Source organism: Tinamus guttatus, unplaced genomic scaffold (assembly GCF_059628265.1).
Source record: "Tinamus guttatus ecotype Peru unplaced genomic scaffold, ASM5962826v1 Tinamus_guttatus_pri_ptg000090l, whole genome shotgun sequence".
Lineage (NCBI taxonomy): Eukaryota > Metazoa > Chordata > Aves > Tinamiformes > Tinamidae > Tinamus > Tinamus guttatus.
Window position 1 is genome coordinate 2,473,976 of NW_028288624.1, and position 18,518 is coordinate 2,492,493.

The 18,518-nt window shown below is 37.2% G+C and overlaps 1 protein-coding gene across 3 annotated transcripts in view; it reads right to left on the minus strand.

Moving 5' to 3' along the window:
- KIF16B (kinesin family member 16B) overlaps positions 1-18,518 on the minus strand; it is a 121,877-nt gene that overhangs the window by 21,365 nt on the left and 81,994 nt on the right. For 2 of the 3 annotated variants that reach the window (XM_088520554.1, XM_088520556.1), the window contains 2 exons: positions 15,520-15,642; positions 9,704-9,793 (listed from right to left, as the gene is read on the minus strand). In XM_088520554.1, the coding sequence (XP_088376680.1) occupies positions 9,704-9,793; positions 15,520-15,642 (213 nt within the window). The remainder of the gene's footprint in view (positions 1-9,703; positions 9,794-15,519; positions 15,643-18,518) is intronic. The other variant, XM_088520557.1, reaches the window with a different exon arrangement.

Genomic DNA, 18,518 nt, shown 5'->3' on the forward strand with positions numbered 1-18,518 from the left:
AGATATTCTCATGGGCAGGATATCTGTGGAACTGTGGATCAGTGAAAGCTCTAAGATGGATCTATAAGACCTTCTGATGTAATGAGCTCCTCACAGGAGTCTGGACCGCATTAAATGTAAATAGAGACCTGAATTTTTAGGACAAATATACAATAAAGATTATAAAGCAAAGATAACTGATTGACCAGGGAACAGATGCATGCAACATTCTTACCCACAGCGACGGCCCCTACAGGCAAGTCCCTGCAGAAGGTTTTGAGTTTTTTTTTTTTTTTTCCTAAGTAAGGTTTATGCCAAATTATGCTCTCCTGAGCTTTTACAGCCTAGCTTCCTCTCAAAGTGGAAGCTGTTCTACCTTATGTGCATATTGGATACTCTCTTCTTTCTGTTTTCTATCTTTTTTGCTCTCTACCAGAGATTGGTCCCACCAGCAGGACAGATCAATCTATGGTTGGCATATCACTTCCATCAGTTCCTTTTTGCCCAGCCTCCAGTGGGCCATACTTTGAAGCATACTTTGCTTATATTCCCTCAAGTATAAGTATCATTTCAAATAAGCATAAGCAGTTGTATTCTCAGTTTTCTCTGGGTGCACCAGTACATGAACATTTTCTCCAGATGCACAAGACCCCGCAGCTCTGGTGTCTCTAATTTTGGGAACCTTTCTCAACAATTTCCTCTCTCTCTAAGCATTTAATATCTTCCTAACACAGTTTCCTTCCTCCAAGATGGGCAAAACTCTTTCCCCAAAGAACATGTCAACTTCTACTGCCAGAGATAAGAACTTCAAACTCTGAAAAATCTCTCCCTCCTTCCTGTCAACCTCCTCAAAACTTTCCTTCCATCATATGCAAAACTGCCAAGTGGGATTGGCATCAGAAGCTGCTCTTTCAAGTCTTGCTAACTATAACTCACTGTCATCATGCTCATCTATCGAATGATGATCTGGAATTAGAAAAAATGTCCAAGAACTCTCACATCCAAGTTTCTGCTTTAAACATGCAGGTTGACTTAGATTCAATGGGCTTTTCTGGAAGCACGGTGAGATGTGAGGGCCACTGGTTATTGCATTATTTTAGCTCCATTTAGGAAGCATAAAGACCAGTGTTACCATGGCTTTCATGTGCATTACCCCATTTAGTTGTACCCTTGAGAATCCCAAGACAAGCAGGTATGTGAGAAGGGATACTTGTTCTATAATATGTGAGAGTATATAGTTGTATAAAGTTTTGATGAAACACTTGTGAGAAATGGCTAGAAAGCAAGACCTGTGCACATTCCTTAGATACAGAAACCTCAAATCACACCTGGGTAAGATGTCATGATTTTGAAGCTAAGGTCACAATCTAGGCGAAAAGAAACAGGGTGGGGCATGAAGCAGAAGTGACTAGAGGGGAGGTGTCCCCCTGTACTCATCGCTTGTGAGGCTGCACCTCGAATACTGCGTTCAGTTTGGCTCCCTACTACAGGAAAAAGATTGAGGTGCCGGGGCATGTCCAAAGGGCAACGAAGCTGGTGAGGGGGCTGGAGCATAGACCTTATGAGAAGCAGTTGAGGGAGCTGGGGTTATTTAGTGTGGAGAAGAGGAGGCTCAGGGGAGGCCTTATCACTCTGTACAACTACCTGAAGGAGGTTGTAGTGAGGCAGGGGTCAATCTCTTATCCAGAATAACTACAGATAGAACAAGAGGAAATGGCCTTAAGTTACAGCAGGGGAGGCTCAGGTTGGGTATTAGGAAAAATTTCTACATGGAAAGAGTAGTCAAACATTGGAACAGGCTGCCCAGGGACGTGGTGGAGTCACTGTTCCTGGCAGAGTTCAAGAAATGTGTAGACGGGGTGCTTAGGAACATAGTTTAGCAGCCGTGATGTTGAGGGGCTTATGGTTGTGCTTGACGACCTTGAAGATCTTTTCCAACCATAACGATTCTATGATTCTATGTGTTTTACTATTTCATGAACAGGAGTCTGGGGGTTTCCAGCTTTTTGACTGGACGTCCCTGGACAGATTCCCAATCTTTGTTGTTGGTTACCTTGTCTCCATTTCAGTTTCCTTGATGGACCTCAGACCTCTGCCGTAGGCAGACCTGTCTCCTGACCTCTTTCTGTCCTGATTTGCAGAATTCCTGGATGCATCCTAGTCCAGACTTGTTAACTCATTTGCCAGATTATCATTGACTGGTAACAGAATCTGTTACTATCACCAACTAAACCCTGCTCAGATACTGTTGGACTGCACCCGGGTAAGTGAGGTCACTGCTGTTGCCCATGCTATAGTCCCTGGCTTGTCTCATAGTGGAGTAGCCCTACTCTTGTTCCCTGAAAGATGTGCCGGATCCTCCAGTGGGAAGTTCAGGGTGGGAGATTGAGTTTGAAATGACCTGTGCAGATACTGATCTTTCCATAATGAATACCTAGGGAGATGAAGAACTATGCTTAAATTCAACCTTTCAGTCTTACAACCAAGAATGACACGAACAACATTATATATCCTATTGACTATTGAGTCTGCAAGAGCAGCCAAATAAACTGTAAGCCAAAAAATTTACATTCAACTGTACAACATCTGCTATAAAAGATAGGAGCAGAAAACTGCACTTCAAGAACTTTTCTCTCTTGTAGTGATATTCCTTCAGACTTACCTGAATGGAGCCTCCAATGGTTTACTGCCATCTATATCTCAATCTCATTTAGATTGTAAATCATTCATTTACTTGGTAGACGAAGTTCAAAAGAGAGAGCTAAATACTCTTATTATGCTACAGAATTTGCAACCTGCATCTCCCTATTCATTCTCCAAACAGCTCCAAATGTATGAAGCAAGTACAATCCTATAACATGCTGCTCCACACTCTCATGTCAAAATTTGGGATAATCCCTCAGATTGGGCTGCAAATGAAATTTATCATGATGATGTCACATCTGTGTCATGCGAGAGGAGAAAATGTTCCAGGGAGCACAGCTGGAACCAGAGTTTTTACTCCTAGCTACACTTTGGGTTCATAATTTATCCGAATATTGTCACAAGAGCTAGAGTTACAGTTTTGGTCATAATATTCTTAATCATCTGAAAGGATTCAATTTGAAAAGCCTACTTAATCCAGAAGCCTGAGGAATATGCTCTTTACAAAACCATTACATGATTGGTCGAAAGGCAGTTAATAACAACAGACGGTAATTGAGCTGAAGTCTTAAAACCTTCAAAAGGAAGGCAATATATAACAACAACAACAAACCCCACACTAGTCCAGGCCTCTCCTCTGCCTTTCACTAAGCGGGAAGGATACATAGATACAGGACTGTAGCCTAAAATACTCTCAGTGCCTACAGATGGGCAGAAGCAAATCAGAAATGGCTGAACATGAGCAAGTAACTCAAGTTCTAGCAAAATTTTTCTTCTGTGAGTCATTCCTTCCTCACATTATGCATATTAAACTACTGGACTGATAAAAAATATGAACATTTTGGTATCAGGCAAAAATCACTAGATACTTTAGCAGAGCATTGAAAACCAGATTATCAAATAACCAAAGCAATTAGGCTGTCAAATGCTTCATGAATTATGAGATGAAGGATTCAGCCTCCCAAAATGCTTTGTTCTTCAATTTCTACTTTACACATATATAAAAGACTTTTCATAGTACAATCAGTGAAACCCGGCATTAGACCAGATTAACCTGGCCTGCCGGTTAATCTTATCTCTTGCTTTATTTATCAGAAGAAGGTCTATAAAGCTAATGGTATTTTCCTACAAAACCATTTGTAAGCTCACAGGTAACATTAGCCCTCCTAGGGCAGACAAAAATAGGTCTTATCATCAACCACAACACAAGAGGGAAGTGGGTGGAAGAAGGGAAGGAGGAGGGGGAGAGGAAACTATGTTACTGAAGAATTGCCTGTACCAATCCAAGAAAGACTGCTGCACAACTCTAGGATACAGAACAGCAATATTCACAGCTTAATGCCAAAACAGGACTTCCACAGAACTCTTCCATACTCGGATTCAGTTTTGTGCCAATAAATTCAGATGCTCAATTCATTTTCCCAATAGAAATTGATTGGAAATTGTATGTTACGTTGGAAGAAAATATGCCAACGCTTTCACTACATCTCATCTTCTCATATCCTGGTTGCTGACTACAAATCCAGAGAGGCTACACATAATAAATACACTTCCCCACCAACAAACTTGCACTGAACTGCACAAAGCGGTTAGCAGTAGTAATTTTTGCATTTTATTTATGGGCACAAATTCACACACATCCCTAGATAATGTACTAAGCAAAGCCCTAAAAGTTCTTTTAAAGACATCACCAACAGGAAATCTCATGCTGCAGAAAAAGACCAAATGGAGCATTTGGTGATATACCTATTAAATTACTTCTGTAGCTAATGGCAAACAAAATATGATGTGGAAGTAATTTGTGTATAAAAATACAGCCTTTTAGATTTCTTTGAACAGAACACAATTAGGAATGTGAGTTGGAAAAGAGTATGTGACAAAATAATAACATAATTCTGTGCTTCCTGGTTGTTACAGGTGACAAGACTATAAACGTAAAAATGTAAAATAATCTAAACCATAACTCTTGCAATTTGCACTGAATAAAGGTGACGCCTATAATCATATGCTTTTATAGGAACATTATAAGGTTTACAGACAGATACAGATCCTAAAAATTATTGGTTTATTTTTTGTTCAAAATTTATGGAAAGGCATATTAGTAAGGCTAACAAAGTTTCCAACTAGAAAGTAGAAAAAACCTAGCAACTGCATTATTTTTGATCTGTATGTCAAAAACTGTTTTCTGCATGCTTTTCTATACTTTTCTAACTATGCCAGGGATATTAAAATAATATGCATTTGCTATTTACGAGCACAATAGGTAATGTTGTAAACAACTGCCATTCTAATCTGTGCTTGAATATGCACTTTGCTATTAGTAAAAAACAGCCTTTAGACTGTTTATAGTCATTGGTGTTTGCTCAAAGGCTAACATGTTAAAACTGTTAAGCTTTTAGTATACATTATTTTTTAAAAAAAGTTTGCTAATTAATATCAAGAAACATCCTTCCAGTCTAATTATGTTAATAGGTTTGTTTCTGCACTAGGTCAAATACTCAAAAACAGAAACAAAGTTTAAAATACTGTTATATATTAGACTCACTAAGTGGCACTGAGTTGGCAGAGAACTCAGAAAGAACCTGAATTAAGAATCCATTTAGAGATACATCTAGACTTTCTAAAATAATCAGATAACATCTGTAGTAAGGTTTGTAACATTTGTAACAGGTTTGTAACAGAAACATTGTCTTCATTATTACATACCACATACTACTCTAATACATGTAATCCTTTATTTTAAATTGTTCCCCTATTCCTGGCAGGAATATGGGAATAGCACATAGGAATAGAGGCAGATCACATGATAACTTAGACTTGAAAGTTTAAGTTTACATAGACCTTCCTGCTGCTTCAGATATGGATATTATACATCATGATATTATATACCAGTAGTACAAAAAAAAAAAAAAAAAGAGAGGAAGGTATAAGCATTTGCTTTATAGTATTTGCTGTAAAGCAAATGAGAGGAAATTATAAACAACCCTTTTTTGTGATTTAGGTAGTGGAGAAAGATACAAATTTATATTGATATACATATCTACATACATCATACACAACTACATAAATGATTACATTCTACTGAATGAGCGAAAAGTTCATAGCTTGAGCACTCCTAGAGAAATCCTGCCTCCATATTATCTTCATATGTCATTATATTTACAAATGAATCTTTCAATGCAATACACATACAATAACTTCTCTTTGGTGAGCTTAGCAAGGATCTAATGATATTTTAAGATTTAAACTGCTATTAGGAATAAAATTGCCTCAAGACTATCTGACAGTGTTTCCTTCAATATCATTTAGAGGCTGTTATGCTTGGGGGAAAGGTCTTAGGAAGACTTACAAGGAGCTCCATAAGCCAAGCAGTGAGCGCCCTCAAAACCAGGCCAGATCATGCCCATAAGCCTGAGCACAAGTGGGAACTAAGGACTCCCATACACATGACAGACTTCATAGACCTTGGATTCCAGTATGGAAAAATAAACAGAAAACTCTTCCTCTGCTGCCCTTTTAAAGTGGGGAGTAGATAGAAGGTTTTCATAAGAGGAGTGCACCGGCCATAATGACACTACATTGCTCGACTTGCTGAACTAACGGAAACGGGAGAGAAAGTTTGCCTTTAGAGCAAGACAAGAACCAAAAGGAAAGTTTCCAAAAGGAAAGGTTTGTGCAGAAATAGATCGTGGTTTTGAAGTAGTATATGACAAGAAAAGATGAATAAGGCTCAAAAGAATACCTTGCACTGAAAGCTCTCACTTCTCAGTTAGAGAGCTTATTTGTTTCTATTTCTGACTACTGAAAAACAACAAAAAGGATATTCATCAGAGAGTCTACTGTAGCTAAGAATCAAGTACAGTCTCAATTAAAATTCCCCAAATAATGAGAGTCATTAACAAACCAGCAGTGTAAGAAAGCTGAAGCTGTGCAAGTGACAATCATGGAGACCCTATAAAAAACGCGCTGTTAAAATGCAAGTACTTAACTGCTTCTGGCATTCTGCTGCAGTTTCAGTCTTTCGAAATTGCATGTGATACACTTCAACTAGATACCCAGTTATCAACATCTATTTACTCATATAAAATGAAATGTACAGCTATATAAAAATATATGACATATTCCAAGAGTTTCTGCCTCTGCTAAGCTGCTTTTTAAATTTCTCTTCTCCCCCTCCCTCTTTTTTTTTTTTTTTCCTAAAGAAACCTTCCTAAAAATCGGTTTTCCAGTACATTCCATTGGGAATTCAGTGGCAGCAACACAAAATGCAAGATCAGCAAATTATTAAAATACTGATGTTGTAACTCAGAACTGAGCAACTAATGAGCTGTAAAGTTCACTTCTAAAAGCAGGACACTCATACATTAAACAAGTACACAGTATGTTCTCTGTTCATTATAAATATGAATTTAGAGTTGGAAGGTGAGCTAATGCAAAATAAAAATCAGCTTGGATGGATTTTGATACCATTACTTTTAAGGAACAAATTTCTTTGGAATAATATATAGCAACAAAGGGAGCAACTTTGCCAAATTTGTATTAATATGTATTCTAGCGTAATACTGTGTCCCAAGTTAGGTCAGTGACAGATCAGTAGAAGCAGAGAGATGATTTTCCATTTGTCAAACAAACCAAACCTCCTCCCATTTCGCAAAACTAATCCAAAAATTACCATTAATTAAGGGCATTTTATGTGAAGGTAAAAATATGGGAAGCCATAGATCATTCATATATGTAACAGATAATGAATTTCCTTCAAAGGAAACAAATACTACACCTTTACTTCAGTGCATCAAATTATGTACTTCATTGATCTTCCTTTCTGCTAACCAAGGACACACTTGTTTGTAGAAATGCTGATGAGCAGAAACCAAGTGCATATTAGCTAGGATTCCTCTGCCACAAATTCAGCCTTACCTGCCGTGCCATAAGCCTCAGAAAAAGAGTGGACCCAGCACCCTGTGCTGTACAAAATATGGAAGTTGACATTGGTGCTGAGAGCACCAAAGATTCCAAAATGGGCACCTGAGTCACAGGATGAAAACTACCAAAAAAAGAGTAGATGATCCCACGATCTACTGCTTATCTCACTTCTGAGCTTTAGTGTGCTTTGCATATAGCAAAGATAGGTATATTTCAATCTGCTTCAGAGTTTATCTAAGGTTATTGTAGAGTGGGAGACAAGATAATGCCTAAAAGAAGAAAATGACAAAGCTACGTATTAACTGTTTCAGTAAATAAAGTGATTAAATGTTTCTTTCAAGACAAAATCAATAATGCACTTTAATGAATATCATAGTTCAGGAAACAGTATACTGGCAAGTATACTTGTACAACTTGGTATTTGGCCCAGCATGTATATAAGTAGTTAAGGAAAGAAAAAACATCTTAAGGCATACAATGTGGTTCCTATATGAAAATTAGAAATTTAGAAATCATTATCCATGTAGTTAAACCACTAATGCCATCTATATGTCACTGTATGTCAATCTCCATGAGTTCACAGAAAGGAAAGAAAATTACACAGAAAGAAAATTCTTGCAGAAAGAAAATTCCTTGTTCAAAGTCCTTCCTTGCTCATTTGTTTTCTTAGCTTAAAAATATGTCAGTGAAGACCAAGAAAGCCTTTGAACACTAACTCATTTTCTTTCTCTCAAACCCAATAATAATTTTTAATATATTGCCCATGAACATATGCCCTAGGTTTCTTGTGATAACTCTCAAAGCAGGATCACTTCAAATACTGTTTTATTTCAAAGAGAGTGAGGAGAAGGAAGCAAAATATTAATAATTAAAAATCAGCTGTGGAAACCAAGACCTATAATTTTAAAAACTTGCTGATGACACAGAACTGGCAAACTGGGAGATATACCAACAGGTGGTATGACCCTGATAGTCTAGAGAAACAAGTTCAACCAAGGGAAAAGCAAAGTCCTGCCCTGGGGAGGGAGAACCAGCAGGGCTGGGGGCTGACCAACCACAGAGCAGCCCAGAGAAGGGCCTTAGAGGGTCTCGGGGACAGGGTGACCTTGAGCCTTTGTGGTCAGTGTTATCCTAGGTTGCATTAGGAAGAGCATTGCCAGCAGGTCAAGGGTTCTTCCTCTTGATTCAGCACTGGGGAGGTCACATCTGGAGTGCTAGGTCCACAGTGTAAAGTGGAGCAAGGCCAGTGAAGATGATTAAGGGACTCAAAGATCCCCATATGAGAGGAAGATAGGAGATCTAGGACTGCTCAGTCTGGAAAAGCATTGTGGGGGGCTTATCAATGTGTACAAATACCTGACATAGAGTGTAAAGAGGATGGGGCTGTAGCCTTCATAGTGGTGGCCAATGACAAAACAAAAGGCTATGGGCACAAACTGAAACACAGAAAACTTCACTTGAACACAAGAAAACACATTTTTACCATTAGGATGGTTGAACACTGCAACAGGTCACTCAGAGCACATGTCAAGTCTCAATCCTTGGAAAGAGTCAAAAACTGACTGGATATGATCCTGGGCAATGTGCCTTGCGTGAGACAGGAGGGTTGGACCAGATCCTTTCCAGAGGTGTCTGCCAACCCCAACTATTCTATTAGTCTGAAATGCTCACTTCAGTGAGCTAAGGCTCTGTCAGGCACAGCTCTTCATATCCTGAATGTTCAGGCTCATGGGTGGTCAGAAAGACCAGTTTTCCATTTTGCAGCAACCTGGAAAGCACTATTATAAAAGACTATCTGTGGAACAACACACTTCTAAATGAGTTGTTGTCAGGATGCCAGGCAATGACTGCAAGTATTTTGCAGTGAACAACTCAGAAACCTCCTGGAAACAGCACCAATCATTAGTAAAGGGAATTAATGGTTAGAGGCTGCAGTGCTAGACACGGCCTCAATGTAGCAATAACGTGCAACAATCCACCCTGAATCCAGCAGCCTTGGAGCTTCAGACTAGTGAAGGGCTTGACAATCTCAAACTAAGAGCATAGAGCAGACAGAAACAACGTTTTTGAGTACACTTCTTTCAAAAAAAAAATCTATTTTCAAGACTATTTCAAGATTTCCAGCCTTTCCTCAAAAAGGAGTTTGACCAAAACTTACCTCTGGGTACTTTAATTTTAAAGTTTTATGCATTTCCCGAAAACGGCTGTATCGCCTGAACACTGTCCATGTCTCATCCAGAACTGTTATCTATATTAGACAGTATAAGAAGAAAAAATAAAGAAAAAGAAAAAAGAAAAAAAAAAGAAGTAAAAACATACAGTGTACAATACTAAAAAGCATGCAGTAAGCAAGGCTGTCAGATTAAAATAGGAAATTCTTAGTTCCCTTAAAATCTATAAGCTTTCATAGGTGTACTAAAATTTTCTTTCATTATAGAGACAGACTTTTATTTCATAAGGAGCACTGATTGCAAAGCAAAAAAATGAATACATTTATTCCACATACTTCAGAAGTTTGCCAGCTCTATAAACAAATTAAAATATCCCCAAGCATCCCTCAGTGGAGCTACAAAACTCACAGCACCCCAGTCAGTGGGTGTTCCATTAATGAGTAGCATCTAGCACAAATTCAGTGCCTCTGCATGTGAGGATATACTTATATATGTACACACATGAACACAGACATAATACATAGATATTTCTCAGAAACACATGAAGAGCAAACTACTATGTAGAATGTGGTCCTAATTTGTAGGGTAAATATATATATATATGTATACATACATACACACACATATACGTTGGCTTTCAGTAGATGAGGTTCCTTTAAAACACTTTGGGGTTAGGTCATGAATATGTTGATGAACATCCCATTCACATAGCACGTTTCATTGAAATGAGCAGAAGCACCCCTGCAAATAAAGTGCCTAGCAGCAGGAGCGGAGTGGAAGAGCGAAGCAAGCTTGCCAGCAGTTACACCCCAAATTCTCACTGCAACTGAGAAGTCCACTGGAGGAATTGCAAAGAAATAATTTTTTTCACTGCCTAAAATTAGGTGAAATGAAAGAAATTCCTCAGTGTGTCATAAAAGTGACGTGACTAGAGCCCTTGATTTTCCACAGAAGTCTTTCTGCAACACTGGTGATCTAAGGATATCAAGAAAAAATGCTGTAGGGAGAGGTAGACTTTTTTTTCCTTTTAGTAGAGGAGGAGAAAAGAGAGTGATCTTGCTTGCATCTGAAAGTTTTTTTTTTTCTTCTTCTTCTTCTTTTAGCCTAATGGATGTAAGTAACACTATATTGTCTAACAATAATTTTACACAAAGACCAAAAATAAGCATTTTCATAAACTGCATTTCACAAAGATACAGGACTAAGGTGAGTCCTAAAATACAAAACTAGTTCCCTCAGAACTAAGCATCTAAGAAACTTACAGGGAGATGAAAATAGTCACTGGAGCAGTAAGAGAAAAAGCAACTGTAACAACGTATGGAAGTCCAATATTTGACAACAGCTAACACATTTTTCTCAACTCCTGGTATATCCTTTCTCTGCCCTTCTGCCTTCCTTGGTGGATGCAGAACAGTAAAACTGTTGGACATGCTTTAGAAAACAAAAATTATTTTGAATTACATGACACAAGGAACCAGGTTTGGGTATTTTTGTTGTTTTTTAAACAAAAGCAAGTAAACAAGACTGGCCTTCTTGCAACATTATTTTGCTTTTCATAAATAATAAAGCTTTTTTTTTTTTCATACAAGTCTTCCCAATGCAAGTTTATTACTGCTGCTTCTTTGAATGATAGTATTTTTTTCCAAGTCATCAGCACACTTCACTGCTATTAAGACATCTGCATGATAGACTATTTCCTTACAAAAAATTCATGCTCTCGCCCTCTCTCAATAATTGTAAACAATGTCTCAGACTTTACAGATGAGGTGAAAACAAGCAGAAAACAAGCATTATAAACAATCAGTAATTCAAGAATACTTGCATCATGTTGACCTTAATTAGTCAATTAGCAATTTTGTTCTGAATAACTTTAGTAAATCACTTTGCTATTTAAGTCTTTAAACAAACATTAGACTGCAATGGATAATCATAAAATAAAGATATGACTCATGCTCTAATTTTGTCTTAATTCTCTATCTTGGCATTTCTAATTGAACTGTGAAATTTTGCTCCAATAAAGTGAATGATCTTTAAAAGTGACCTCTTTATTCCCCACCTAGAAGACTGCCTTTAGGGAAGGAACCTAGTACAAAGCATCCAGGATTCTTACTGCTCCATAGCCTGGGGAAGAGCTATATAGACAGCTGTTTAGGTCACAGGGTAGTGCTCAATTTACCGAAACCAAATTGCCTGCAGCCAATTCCAACATCCATATATTCGGCAGCTTTCTCCTAACATGTCTAATAAATTACTACTGAAAAGGCAGTTTTAGCTACCTGATAAGTAAAACCTGTTTGAGATGCTCAGGGAGGAGAACAGAAAAAGCCACATATTTGTTATACTCCTACAAACTAATACAACCAGTTTGGTCTATGATTGCTTCTTCCAAGAATGAATGAGAGCTTGTAAGACTACAGACTCTGTAAGTACAGGGCCAGAAAAAAAGGGAAGATCCTCTTTTTAATAGTAGCAGGAAAAGTAAATTTGGATGACCTTTTATTTTCTACTTCTTAGTTGCTATTACAGTAGTCAAAATTTTTTTCTCAATGAAAAAATCTATGGGTGTAAAGCTATATGGCTGTAAAGCAATATTTCAAAACACTTCATCTAGGGTTTACATGATCTGAGACTTGCCTTGAAATTCTGCTTTTAATTGTTTTCCCCTTTGAAGTGAATAAAAACTAGAAATCTGAAAGGAGATACTACAGACTCCTCTTCCTTATTTTTTCTTCTGCATGGTGACTGTCAAAAAATGATCTACCCACCATTTTCTATTGATTCCGCTGGAAGGCAATTCCCAGAATTTATCAATGTGCTCGACCTTGCCCTCACACAAGTGAAAACATATAGAAAAAAGAACAAAATTAAATATTTCACTTAATTCTGAAGTCCTCAGAATGAAAAATGTCCCTCTATCTAGACTGTTCTGCGTTCACTGTCTGAAGTATCTGACAAAATGTGTGCTTTCCAAAACATAATTCATTGCAACTTCACCTCTCACTAGCCAAGAGAAAAAAAAAAGAGAAAGAGGGGAGAAAAAAAAAAATAAGCAGACTACACGGCCACATTTAGGCAGATGTATTTCTTGGAACCTTTCTATGCTTAATTTTTGAGGGTATTAACTTAGATAGAATTCAGAGAAGATTTTTATTTCCTAATTTAGGTACACGCAGTACAACAGTGCATGCAATATTTACTTTAAGAACTACGTGTTGATATGGCCTGTTCCTCCTTCACTCTAATTCATCTGAAACATTCATAGTTTGAGGTGTGGAAGGGAACTGCGCTCTGGAGTGAATCTTTGGGGTTCTTCTAGAGAGAACTCAAAGATAACTCAAAAAAAAAATCATATGAGAACTGTGAACTAAGCAGATAACAGAAAATAACTACTCTCTGTAACAGATGCTGACAATCTCATAGATTTAAAATTCTTCCTATATGCTGTTTAGAAAACGGTCGTGTCTTTGAACCTTCTGTGCATCCCAACAACATGAAAGGAAGAAGAGAACACAAAGAAAAGCTTCTGGCACCTTAATTCAGCTCTAACATAAATATGTAAGATCTGATTAATACTGCTGCTTCATCATGTCTTTAAAAACCACATAGAAAATTGCCTTCCAAAAAGAAGTTTATTTGAAAAAGTAGCTACTAATACTGAGTATTTAAGTAGCAGAGTAGAACAAGCAGCTGGCCTTGACTGCTTTTGCTACACAAGGTGGTGGTGGGTAACTCTTAAATAAAATACATATTTGTTTCTAATTTCAAGCCTCTCCAATAGGTTCTAACAGAACTTGCTCAACACACTGAAGTATAATCTGTTTCCAGTGGATATACCTGAGCAGAGACCATCTTGCTGGCCATTTCTGAAGGTTACATATACATAGATGGAGAAGATGCTGACCTTACATTAGGAGAAAATATTTGGATGCTATGTTAGGACTGAAAGATTTATGAACAGGCCACAGTGCTGCCAAGTGTGGAACTCATTCTTTCTTTTGGAGTATAGGAAAATCATTTTTTACTATTTTATGTCATAAGAAAAAAATTATATTTACTTTTTTTAGATTTGTTCTTGTGTAGAGAAACATTGTAGCTTTTAACTACTAATACATTGATGGAGGTCTCTGCTGAAAATGTTTTTAATGTAGATATCTATGACACAAAGTTTTAGGACCCTTCTCCAATTCAACTTGATCACTTCCGTCAGATTTCAGTGCTGTTACGTGGGAATAGGTCTGTTCCCTCTTTTCCCAAGAGTAAGAGGAAACTTTATAGGGAGAGCTAGTGTGGGGTCAGGCAAAAGAAATGAGATTAGCAACACCTCAGCCATTCCCCATAACTGACATGATATGAGATCATCTGAAAATATATAGGAGCTAACTAAATTAAGCTTGAAATACGGAATTATTTCAACAATTGACACCATGGCCTGGTCTATCAGGAAGGTATGGAAGAAACAGATACATATCCTTTCCTCTTGATCTTGTCTTACTAGTTTCCTAGCTTCTAATGAAGAAAAATCCCTGTATCACTAATTCTGATTTCCTACAGAACATGAGTAGCTACAGATGAAGGTATTACACCTAGAAGTTGAGATGAGTGCCCTCCAGAGCAAAACTTTTCTATTGTAAAGTTTGTGGAAAGTCTGTGGATAATAGTGTGAAGCTAAATCCTGACCACAGCACAAGTAGCACAGTGTGACACAGAGACCTAGAATCTATGAAAAAATTACAAAAAGTCAGTTAGGTTTTCCCAGGGAAAAATGGAGAAAGAAAAGAAATACACTCATGTTTACTAAAATGACACAGCATCTTTTTACTCTATCGACCCTAATGAACCATTTTGTAGTTTAGTAAATGTTCTGGGCTGGAAGCTAGACTAGTCCTCAGGGATGTTTTAAGTGCGCTTGCTCTTCTCTAGGAATTTCTTTTTGATGCCTGATGGCAACAGGTCTCTGGGCCAGTCCTGGCCCCAACAAATCCAAAGTTCAAAAGGCAAAATGAAGTATATATTTCAAAAAGGAAAGTAATTAGTACAAAGAGATGAAAGAAAAGAAAATTATTTATCCTAATAAAGACGCAAAAAAGAGAAAGGCGAGCACAGCTCAAAAATGGTCCTATGTGCTGTGAGGAAAGGCCATACCTCCCACCTGCACCAGCTAGTGAAGCATCTGGCAGCAAATTCTGTAAAGACACCTGCCAAATCTGTCTCTAATGTCATGTAGATCAGTTATGCTACATGTCCACATGCACTGAGAGCACATTTCCAATTAGATCTCGCATCCTGCTTTGAAAAGGCACTGGCTTAGTACCAAAGGAAAAGCAATGAATATGCATTTTCCCAGCTTTCAGAGAGGGAACATTAACAGAGAGAGATACTAGGAAGCAGGTAAGAGTTGGTGAAGTGAGACTTGGGTAGTGAAGGATGGGAGGAATCATAACAAAAAAGAGCAAGAAAAGGAAGTTGTGGATATGTGCAAAATGTTTGAATTACACTTTCATTACAGTTAAATATATCAAGTTTAATCATTTTCTGTACTTCTACACTTTCATCTCAATGCAGTGCTTTTCTATAGCTAGTGTTCATTTCATCCTGATCTTTGCCACATTTTCAATGGAATTATTTGACACTGAATCTGCTCAGCCCAAGCCTTAGCATCAGCATCTGCGTACAACTGATCCACACTGCAAATGTTTTATATTATTTATTTTTATTATTACTATGCCGCTACTGTTGCATAAATGCAAGCACCATGCATACAAAGAATCTATATATTAAGAAGAAGTAACTAAAAAGTACTTACCTTTATTTCAAACTCATAGTGTTCATCCTTTCCCTGCCCACACAGGACATAGCGTGGAATACTAATTTTAATTGGGTCCTTTAGGTCATCTGGACTTGCTCCCAGAGAACGACAGACCATCCGCTTTCAAATGCATACCAAATAGGGAGAATAAAGGAAAACCAAAAATCACTACATAGAGAAAAAAAAATTAAAGAAGAAGAAGAAAAAAAAATGACTAAAATTAAGAAAATGTCCTTGGCCAGAACAGCCAGGAAAGAGGGCATGGAGAAAGTAGAAATTTCAGCTGCAATTCCAAAAACAGAGGAAAGGAGTAGACTTTGTATTAATTCTCATAACAATATCAATCAAGCCTTTACGGCTATAGATATTTCTATATGTGTTTATTTTCATGCAGCAAATCTATTTATAATGTCATGCAAAACCAGACAATTTAAATCCAAGGGGATTTTAGAATTAAGTACGGTATACATGACATAACTTCTCTTGAGCTCAAAAACAGTGCAAAAAAAACTTAGACCTCTCTGTATGCTATTACAGATGGCTGGGCAAGGATACCAGAAAGCTACATAGAAGGGGTGGCTGCGACTTTTTCACCAGTCAACTGTAAATATCAATTCCTTAACATTACTGAAAAAGAAAAAGCAGCAGCCAAAGAAAGTGAATTTTAGATTCAATTAGATGGCTTTATCGAGAGAGCTGTTTCTATTTTTTTTTCCTTTTTACTGAAAATGTTAAAGGAAAAAGTTTTTCTCTGTATGGTAAAATATCTTCGGCCATCTTTGGCTAGACAATAAACAAAAAAACACCTCCTCTGCTCTCTGTTCTGCCTTTCTTTCGCTTCTCCCCAAGTTACTGACTTTTTAAGTAACACTTAGCTTTCTGGGGTGTTAAAATGAAATTAATTCCTTTTTTGAAAGAAAGAAAAGTTCACTGCCTTGGCAACAATATTTATATGCTGTTTTAAAACAACTATGAAGCTTGTAAAGTCACATGTGATTTACTTTCAGTCACTTCCATGAAGCTATTACAAACAACAGCTAATAGTTAGAAAAGAAAAAAAAAATCAAGCAAAATATATGTGAAAAACATGTTCTAATAGATTAAATAATGTTTTCATTGTTTGGTTATGCTTAATTTGCAGTGGAATAGAAGATGTTATAATGCAGTTTTTTTCACAAAAGTGCAGAATATACATCGAGTTAGATTTGAAAACAAATTTAAAACAGAAAAAAAAAACATGGTACGTGGAACACGATGTGCACAAACATGTTTAACTTTAGAATACAATCTGAAAAAGAATTAGTTGCAGTAATCACTTCATTTAGTAGCCTTCATCAAGACAGTCTTCCCAGATACTGCTAATTAATTTTAACATACAGCAAGACTCAGAAGTGCTTTCATGATACGAAAAAAGGATCCACTTCCTTACTGAAATTATGAGGAACAACCCTGTCTCGTGTTCTACGAGATGCTGGTATAGGCTTTCTCATTAAAAGAAAACATCCCAGTACCTCAAAATAAAATAACATATTTTGCTCTTTTCTTTGGAATCCCTTAAGGTAGGAATTCCTTTGTTATGAAAAATAATCATAACTCTCTACCCAAACTACCTTTCTTCTCTTTAGCCACAACTTCCATATCTGCAGCAGTAGCTGATTTTTTAAACCCCAAATAAATTACATTATCATGTTTTAACATACGGTGAGAACAAATGGGAAATGTTTTTACATGCATAGACAGACAGAAGTCTAACTCTGTCTGGCAGAAGACTGCATGTCTACTGGCAATATGTGTATAGAGTTTAGAATTTCAGATTAGATACCACCATTTTTCTGCCAAGGGCCATCTTCCTCAAAGAAAGCAGATGGCACATTCAAGCAATGGGATTTAAAGGTATTCAGCTCCTGCTTCAGGGGAGGCAAAAGATGAGAGAGAAGAGCTTATATCTGTTTGTTGTTATTTTTGTTTTCGCTAAGCTTCGAAGAGCCTTGACAACTGAAATCTTGTATTTTCAATAGTAATAAAAATAAAGAGTTTAAGAGACTGAGAGACGTAATCTCTCAGCATGATCAACCACATAGTAAGGAAGCAGAAAAGGGAAAATTCTTGCTGGACATGTGACACGACATATACATTAAACTTATTCCATGCTATAGGCATTATCCTCAGTTGCTAACTATCCATTTAACAATGTGAGAAAAAATGCACACAAATGACAAACCCTGATTTTTTTCTTTTGGCCCTACCTCAATTTTAGTAGCATGAGCAAAGATCAAAATGCAAATTTGCGCCTCAACCACCTTCATTTGCACATCACATTTTCCTCAAGAACTTGCATCAAGCGACTTTACAGACTCATTCTTCTGCAAGGGAGTCAACTATTTGGAAAAGATTAAAGAATGACTCAAGCTATGCGTTGTTTCCTTGTAAAAAGAGAAGTAAATAGAGTCTTGGATGCTCACTTCATTTTTGCTGCTCTTTTGCTGCTTCCATGGTTCACCCTAGCCTACTATGTCCTGGCTCTAGGTAAAGGCAGCAAACCCAAGAAAAAAGAGATACAGCAAATCCATCAGTCCCTGCAAGTACAACCAGCCTGATTTTGAATAAGGCACACATAACTCCTTTTACACCTGTGATAAACTTTAATGAAAGAGAATGTGAAACTCTGAATCAGAAAAAAAAACATTCCTTGTCAATGACATTTTTTCCAAAATTTCAAGGTATGAAAACTACAAACTTCCTTAGTATTAACGGCAGACAATAAATGCACTGTATGCTTAAACACTTTGCAATTCAAGTGTACAAAATATACTGTAAATCTCATGAAACACTGAAATCAAGGACATGAAATAAATGAGAACCGGGAAAAACAAAGTCAGTCAGAAAGATCAAAGAAAAGGCAACCAGGGAGGAATGCAGAAGGCACAATTAAGATTGATAAGAAAAGGAGGGAGACAGAAACATCCAAAATAAAAATGTGAATATTCAGCTGTAAT